The following is a 9,204-nucleotide window of genomic DNA, read 5'->3' as shown; positions in this document are numbered from 1 at the left end:
ATAGTTAAGTGTTCAGTACATTAGCTAATAATTATTATATTTAAATAATCTCTGGGCTGATAATTTTGAGAGTTCACCCTAGTATATCTATGACTCCTTCATCCAGTATTTAAGGAGAAAAGTCCCATTTTTCCAGAAAGATCATTAGTCACACAATTACACAGAGTGGAACTCAGTCTGTGTATAAATAAAGACCAACATACTTTTAATCAAACAACTGCAAGTAGTAGTTGCAATTATTGTGTCCATTTTATGGATGAAGAAACTGAAGTCCAGAAAATTAATTTGTCCAAAGTCACATTGTTAAAGGTCAGGTGGGCTCCAAAGCATAAGTCTTAACCAGCATGCTTTACTGCCACCTCCAAGAAGGGGCCTGGCAAACCCACATGCAGAACACTACGAATAAATCAGGATCCAGAATGCACTCCTAAATTCTCCCGCCAGACCCCAATTTGCTAATCTCCCCGGGATTCTCTCTGCTAGTTCTGCGACGCTGCCCCCAACTCCCGTCATCCTCTGGGTTCCCAACCCTCTGGCCAAAACCCCGCGCTCGTGGCTAGGTGATTCCCGAGGACTGCCCAAAGTCTCGCGAGGGTAGGCCCGTTGCCCTGGTAACGAGTGGAGACGGACCTGCTCGGGACCATAACTAAACTTCAGTGGCTTTCCTTGTAGCGGCTGGAACCCCGGGTAACTTGGGGAGACTTCCGAGATAGTGTCCCCGGACGGAAGGAACGACTGGCCTGGCCAGAGGACTCGGGGTGGGAGTGAGGGGCCGGCCCAGGCGGGACGGTGGAAGCGCCGGAAAGGAAGGGGAGAGGGGAGGCGGGGCGCCCCCGAGGGAAGCGAGCGCCTCCGGAGAGTGAGCTCCTCGCACTGCCCCGTCCAGAAGTGAGTGTGGGAGGAAGACCTCGCCGACCCGAATCGTGGCTAAATCGGGCTGACCGCAGACCTCTGCAGGCGCGCCTGCTTCTGTCCCTTCTTTAGACGCGGAAGACACCCACGGAGCGCCCAATTAGTATCTGTGTGTGTGGCTTTGCTGAAGCTAAAGTTGTATTCCACAGCAGGTCAGCACGGTAGTGTGCCTCATATGCTGACGTAAGGAAACAGAATCAGGATTTATGCCAGTCCGCTGTTCCAGATTTGGAGTTGTGATCCCCAGGCCGAAATGTCAGCCTCAATACTGAAAGTGTCGCCTGTAAGACAGTTTGCTCTGTTGCATTTGTAGTTATTTGCTATGGAGCTTGCATTTCCACGCTCTGTTGCATTTGTAGTTATTTGCTATGGAGCTTGCATTTCTATGCAGCTCACGCTCCAAAACACGCTTTTTGAAGAGAAGAGCATAAACCAATAGGTATGAAATTGGTAAATTCCTTTGGTCTCTCAAAAACCAGGATCTTGACAAGGAATTTCGATTATTCCGTTGTCTAATAACCACGTGGGAAGGTACTTGCATAGAAGGAGTAATGGTCTTTGCCAAGACAACCTTCTTTGCCATTTCAGTAAGGAAAATATAATTGCATATTAGAGACAATATCTACAGAATAATGTTAATCAAAATACAAAGAGAAAAGTTTATTGTAGTCTTTTGAACTTTTGGTCAATTGAAAGTTAAAGAGAAAACTTTTTAAACTATATTGCTACATTTCACTGACAATAAATTTTTTTCTTTGATTCATTATATTTAATGCCTCAGGATTACTCTGAATTTACTATCGCTATGTAGTATTTAATTGTAAATGTAAATGTAAATTTTGGCTGTGTGCTCTGAAAATTCCTTTTTCAATTAAATTATTGATTTTATTGTGATTTTTGTTTCATACAATAATGAAAAATTTCTTCAGGTCTTTGAAATTGAAAGTTTAATTAGCTGCATTCTAATTTAGTTTTTAAGGAGAACTGTTGTCACTGTTAAATACAATTGAATATATTTTTGAGTACTCATTTAATGCAATAAACACCTTCAGCCTAAAAAGAAGCTGTCAAATAAGTTCCTTAGAAATTGTTTTACAGCCTATCCATATAACAAAAGAAATTGCAAGCCAAACACTGGAAGAGATGTCAGAAGAGTCAGAAAAGGAAGATTATTCAGACAGAACAATCAGTGAAGAAGATGAGTCAGTATGTTCTTCTCAACTTTATTTTACTTGAGCTAAAATTTGTGTTATAAATCCCCAATTAAAATATTATTAAATCAACTGGATATAAAAATCAATTGTATGTTTAAATCTTTGTCATTGAAGCTGGGAAATAATTTGAGTGAAAAAGCTAAGCTATTACTGCATCCAGTATGCTCTATAGAAAGAGAACTATATTTATATTGTTTTCTTAAGAAAATATTTTGGCTAAGATTCTTCTGGGTTTTATTAAAATGTATGTATGAAATCATTATTAGAGTTTTATTTTTATAATTCATGTCCACTTATTTTCTTATATGTACTAATTATATTGTGTTACCTCACAATATGTATAATACTAAAACCACCTATGCTCCAACCTTACTGTGTATCACCATAATAGTTTTAGTGTGGATCTGAAGTCACAAAAAGAGGGACATGGAAGAAGAAAAAAGGAGAGAAATGTAGTGTTTAAAAATATTTTTTCTGGTTCTAATACATATTTCTGAGAGATTTCCTTTAAATTATATTGATGTATAAATTATTAGGTATGTAAATTAAGGTCCCAAAATAAGCTTTCTAAAATGATGTATGTAACCCTTTAAATCTATGGCTTTCTGTGTTTCTTTTTTGTTGTTGTTAATTTTATTCTTGATTTAAATTGCTATTGTTGTCCCAAGAATCTTTAAACTGTATGCCTTCCATGCAGTCATTATTATGACCATATCCAGTAGGAGAGGAAGAATGAAAGAGGCAAACTTCAGGTTTCAGGATATTTGAAGTCTTCGGAGCTTTGAGACCAATAGCCTATAATAATCCATTCATTTTTTCATTTATTAAAGATTAAAGACATGTACTCAATCCCAAGCACTAAAAAATTTCTGAATTTAGAAACTTGTTTTTTAAACAAATATTTTAAAATTCTCTTGTTTTAGGATGAGGATACATTCATGAAATTTGTAAGTGAAGATATTCATCAGTGTGCACTTTTAACAGGTTTGAACTCATCTATATATTTTTCCTTGCATTTATCATAAGGCCTTGAGTGGATAACAAATAAGATGGGGAAAGTTTTAGTTCAGTTTTCATAGTCTGAGACTGTGTGCCTGCATAGCTTAGGTTTTAGGTTGAGACTTGTGTGGGTTCACACACAGAATTAGGAGATAGCTTTCTCTGGTCTCTTTCTTCCCTTCAGATTCCCTCCACATTGTGAGGACCCCTGTTGCTGGTCCTCTGTTAAGAAAGACTGGGTTTTTATCTGAGATTTAGCAGTTTGCACCACTGCAGTGGTCTGTGAATGGGACCTGCCTTCAGGGCAAAGCAGGAAAAGAAAACAAGAGGAGGTGGACTCACCTTGCAGAGAGTGCTTCTCTACATTTTGACTGCACAATCTGCTTGCTCTAGTTTACTTTCAGACCTCTCTGATAGTTATGTTTTTGTGTTGTATCTATACTTGTAATCAGTGGGAGAGAAGGCCTATATAAGACTTATGCTGCCATAGTGGGACTGTATGTAACTCTTGCCTGTTAACCTATGAATGAATGACAGACTTGTGAATTTTACATGTTGATTGCTGGATTTCATTGTGTTCTATTAAAGAATATTGGACTTTGTCCTGATAAGCAGTTATATTACTTATGGATAAGTTTCTTTACTTCCAGACTTCCTTTTCGGCTTTTTTAGGGCATGTCCAGAGCAGTGTTTACTCCAGGACTGAGTTCATTATTCAGATCTCAGCTCAGATGTTACCTCTTCGAGAAGTCTTTCCTGACCACACTATCTAAAGTATCATTCCCACCCATTCCCATTTCTCACTTTCATTTATTATTTTTCTGTTTTATTTCTTTTGTAGCATTTATCATCACTGAAATTATCTTGTTTCCCTGTTTATTGTATGTCCTACCACAGCGTACGCTCATGATGGCAGGGACATTGTCTATTTTTTTTCATCTCTGCATGGTCAGTGTCTGTTTATTGTTCTTGGCACATACTAGATACATGATAACTCTCTGTAGAATGGATAATTCTGTATAACAATCCTGAGAAGTAGCTAGGGAAGGTGATATCATTAATTATTTACATAGAGTAAGATTTATGTTCAAAGAGGCTGTCTTGCCTAAACGAAATCATACAGAAATAAAGTGGTAGAATAGAACCCAGTTATGTGACTTGTAGTTCCATTGCCATATCTGCTATTGTCCTAAAATGGCCAAAAACTAAATCTAAGCAAAAAGCCACATTTCAGAGGTAAACGAGCAAAAGGAACCAGTGAGACAAATGGAGAACCAAGTACGTGAGAGGTAGGGAGAAAACCAGGAAATGTATTATCACCAAAGGGAAATGCACTTAAGAGGGGTGATCATCAGCATCACATTGATGCCACACAGCCATCATGCTGAGAGAGACAGGACCACTGCGCTGCTGCTTGGGACAACCCCCTTGTATTCTGTGAGGAATCATGTTCCTGGTTTGTGTCACACAGAGGCCCTAGAATGAGAACTGAGAAAAAGTTGTGACAGAGTTCACTAGCAACCTTTGAAAATATAGTTCCAGTAAGTGGTGAAGAATTATAGTCAGTAAGCATATTTAACCCATTAGACAAATAGTGTGATTAAGTTTAAGAAGATTCAAAACTAGGTGATTTGCTAGAAAAGCTGGAAGAGACAAATGTTTTTAGAGTAATGGTGAGAATTTAGCATAAATTAATAGTATATAAAGTCAACAACTATTATTTAGCTATTGTGAAGATCAATTGTCATAAGATTTAATTGTTACTGTTATTTTTAAAAATTCTATGAATTATAAAATATTTACAATGATATCCACAAATTGAAGAATGTTAGAAGGAAAAAAGGAACTATATAAAAAATTATAGGAATTGGGGTTTCCCTTCTTATCACTCATGATTATGTTTGAATCTTCTTTTCAGCTAACTCTATTGGAGACGCATTCTTCCCCCGGACTACACAGATACTATTGGAATATCAGCTAGGGAGATGGGTGCCACGTCTTCGTGAACCACGAGATCTATATGGTGTCTCTTCTTCTGGTCCACTGAGCCCAACACGGTGGCCATACCACTGTGAGGTCATTGATGAAAAAGTCAAGCATATTGGTATGTTTTTAGCAGTTTGGGGGATTCAGACATTAGCAAACTACTTTGCCAACCTTGATTTCAATGAGGAGACTCTTGGTATTAGAATAATGCCTTACAGGAGAAATATAACTTGAGCCACATATGTAATTTTAAATTTGCTAATGGCCACATTTAAAAAGGTAAAAATAAAAAGTGAAATTAATTTTAAGAATATATTTTTAGCCCAACTATATCCAAAATATTTCACATCCTTTCTTCTGAATTGCAGAATCTGATGTACATTTATACTTATAGACATCTCAATTCAGATCAACCACGTTTCAAGTGTTCAGTAGCCAAGTGTGCTTAAACAGAAGGACTTAAAGCATGTGTATAGCCCCTAAAGCTTTAGTAATTCTAAACAATTCCAAACAGCATGACGGTGTTCCAGTTACAGTCAAATGCAGCCATAGATGAAGTCACAGAGGCGACGCTAGAATGTTGCTGAGCTGCATTCCTGCTCCTTTTTGCTCCTTGTCTCTTTCCCCTTTGTATGTGTGTCTTCTCCTTAGTGTATCTTTATCATCTTTTGCCTCTTTCTGCCTTTTTCCATTTCTGTTCCTCTTTCGTTTTTCTATCTCTTCATGCTCCTTTGTTTTTTTTTCCCTTTCCCACTTTCTATTTCTTTCCTTTAATGCACATTTATGGAACTGAAAAATGCATATTTTAGTGTGTATTTTTATTTCTGTGTGAGTGCATCCCCAAATTTATTTTTTGCTCTCCCAGATAAAGCTTATAGCCTTATCTCCCCAGTCCACACACAGGCACGATAGAAACATTCCCGTTGTTACCACATTCTCACTGCCACTACTTTCCACCTTTAGTTGGTGATAGCACATACACATACATTATTGCCTGCCTTGGTGAATAAAATTGGAAACTGTTTGTACTTATTATAACTGCATACTTATTACAGTGCCTACTTAAATTAGATGTTACTTAGTTCTTAAAAACTAAGTTTTCTCCATATGTTATCTCATAGGTAGATAGATGCTACATAGATACATAGATAGATAGATATGGGCAGAGAGAGAAAGAACACTGATTTTTGTTTATAAAGGACAAAGTTAATTTTCTCCAGTAATTCCAAAGTTATAGGGTTAAAACTATATTAAAGAACCCATGCTTAATAGTACTTACAAGCATCACTTATTTACAAAGATCTCTTCTGAGCTGGGTATATATTTATCTTCTGTAGTATAGGACATCTTTCTCTCTTTTTCTCCTTTCAGCCCTCGTACCATTATCCCCACCCCTCCCCTGCTAGCCCCCTCCTCCTTTTTGTCCCAGCACCAGAGAGAGAGATAAAGTCAAGCAGAGAAAACACTGCCATGCAACTGAATTTGAACCTTCCCCCAAGCCCTTCTTTCTGTACCTCAGTTCTGTCTCATGACCTACTCATTACACATCTGTGGCAGAGGGAGTGCATAAGGAGCAGGAAAGGAAAATCTCTACTGCTTCTGCTGTGACCTCTGCCTAATTTCTCTCCTGTAGCAGTGGTGAGAGAATGAGAAAAGAGGAGAGACCGAAATGGAAGAGAGAAGCAAGACCCCATCATGCCACTGCTTCTCAACGTCACCCCCAGCCCCATGTGCACATTCCACTCAGCTTGGTTTCACTCCATCTCAATGGACAACCCACTATCACATCCAAAGTAGACAAAGAGACTCTGATTAGGCAGAATATTTCAAGATCTTAGAGGTTATTTCCCAGGAGTTGGGCAATGTCCAGACCTTACTTTGGAATATGCAGGGTTTGGACAACCTAGGCAATCAGAGTTAATTCTTTACTGCACAATGAGAATATCCATTTTCTACTTTACTTTTGGAAATGCTGTGAAGCCTTTTGGAGGAGCACCTATATTTGGATACCCTTGAAAAGGAGAAGTTTTACAAAGCTTTGTGGCAGATGACTCTAGTGCAGAACAAACTCATTGCTATAATTTCAAACACTTTTAAAGGCTTGAATATTCCCAACTTTGAGATGTATGTAATTGTCCTGAGAATCCTGTGCCAGAAAATTAAGAGTATGTAATCATTAAGTTAGGTAAGAATCAGATACAGACTAAAAAAGAATACCAATGAATTAGATAACTAAGATAAAATGGATAAATGCCTAGCAAGACACAAACTACTGAAATCGACTCAAGAGGAAATAAAAAATCTAAATAGATATATAACAAGTAAAGAGATAGAATTAGTAATAGTTTTTGTACCATTAAAAGAGAAGTCCAAGCCCAGATTGCTGAATTCTAACAAGCATTTAGTGTTTATGACATTGTACCAAACAATTCTAATTTTTTACAAACTCTTCCAGTAATAGGAGAGGAAAGAACACTTCCCAACACAGTCTATGAGGCCAGTATTAGCCTGACTGTAAAACCAGATATAGACATCACAAGAAAAGAAAACTACAGACAAATATCTATTATGAATATAGAGGCAAAATTCATCAACAAAACACTAGCAAACTGAATCTAGCAACAACTAAAAAGAATTGTGTGCCATGAATGAGTGGAATTTATCCAGAATGCAAGGTTGGTTTAACATCCAAAACTCAATTAATGTGACACAACATATCCGTAGAATAAAAAACAAAAACCACTAGATCATCTCTATAGCTATAAAAAAGGCAGTTTTTAAAAAAATCCACCACCCTTTCATGACAAAAACACTCAACAAATTAGGAAGAGAAGGGAACATCCTCAGTGTGATAAAAGGCATCTGTGAAAATCCCACAGTTAAAATCTACTCAATGGTGAAAGACTAGATGCTTTCCCCATAAAATCAGAAGCAAGAAAAGAACATCAGCTTCCGCCTCTCTTATATGACATTGTAATGGAGGTTCTAGCCAGGGTAGATAGGCAGAAAAAGAAATAAAGAGCATCCAGATTGGAAAGAAAGAAGTAAAACTATCTCTATTCACCAATGACATGATTTTGTATGTAGAAAATCCTAAGGAATCCACTGGGGGTGGAGGAACTTTTAGAACTAATAAATGAGTTACTAATAAATGAGTTCCACCCAGTGGCAGAATACAAGATAATATATAAAAACTAATTGTATTTCTAAATACTTAACATGAACAACCCTAAAATGAACTTAATAAAATACTTCCACCTAAGAGCATCAAAAGAATAAAATAGGAATAAATTTAAGAGAAGAGTATAAAACCCATATACCCTGAAAACTACAAACCATTGCTGAAAGAAAATAAAGAAGATCTAAATAAATAGACATCCCATGTTCTTGGGTCAGAACATTTACTATTATTATGACGGCATCCTCCCCAAATTGACCTACAGACTTAATGCAATTCCCATGAAAATACCAACTTGTAGAAACTGAAAAGCTGATCCTAAAATTCGTATAGAAACTCAAGGAACTCAGAATTGCCAAAAAAAATCTTGAAAAAGCAAATTTGCGAAATCACACTGCGTGATTTCAAAACTTACTACAAACAGTAATTTAGACAGTGGTACAATCATGATGATAGATATTTCTCAAAGGAAGATTATAATGACCAATAAACATATGAAAAAAGTGCTCAATGTGGGAAATGAAAATTAGAACCATGATGAGATACCACTTTACAGCCACCAAAGACTAACAACCAAATATTTGAGTGCAGAACAACTTTAACTCTTAATACGCTGTTGATGGGAATGAAAAATTGTACAATCACTTTGAAAAAAGGTTTGGCAGTTTTGTTTTTTAATAAAGGAAAATGCACATTTATTTCCTGAACAGCAGTTCCTCTCTTAGGTATTTATATTACATAAATTAAAATATATGTTCTCAAAAATACTTGCACATGAATTTTCATTTTTGTACTCACAATATCCAAAACCAGAAACTAGTGTCCATCAATAGGATAATGGATAACAAACTGTGCTATAGCCATACGGTAGAATACATATCAGCAAAAGAAGGATGGGGGAACTGATACACATGA

General features: G+C 36.9%; 1 protein-coding gene across 2 annotated transcripts in view; it reads left to right on the top strand.

The window, feature by feature from the left end:
* Window positions 1-578: 578 nt before the first annotated feature.
* AGBL3 (AGBL carboxypeptidase 3) overlaps window positions 579-9,204 on the top strand; it is a 55,639-nt gene continuing 47,013 nt past the window's right edge. Inside the window, exons 1-5 of one of the 2 annotated variants that reach the window (XM_045564850.1) lie at window positions 593-1,195; window positions 2,011-2,118; window positions 3,050-3,110; window positions 5,044-5,229; window positions 6,745-6,769. In XM_045564850.1, the coding sequence (XP_045420806.1) occupies window positions 1,166-1,195; window positions 2,011-2,118; window positions 3,050-3,110; window positions 5,044-5,229; window positions 6,745-6,761 (402 nt within the window). In that variant the 5' untranslated portion in view covers window positions 593-1,165 and the 3' untranslated portion in view covers window positions 6,762-6,769. Of the gene's footprint in view, window positions 1,196-2,010; window positions 2,119-3,049; window positions 3,111-5,043; window positions 5,230-6,744; window positions 6,770-9,204 lie in introns of those variants that run through there. The other variant, XM_045564849.1, reaches the window with a different exon arrangement.

The sequence above is a fragment of the Lemur catta genome, chromosome 11 (assembly GCF_020740605.2).
Source record: "Lemur catta isolate mLemCat1 chromosome 11, mLemCat1.pri, whole genome shotgun sequence".
NCBI lineage: Eukaryota > Metazoa > Chordata > Mammalia > Primates > Lemuridae > Lemur > Lemur catta.
The sequence above is the reverse complement of the archived record's forward strand: the minus strand, read 5'-3'. Positions and strand labels throughout refer to the sequence as shown.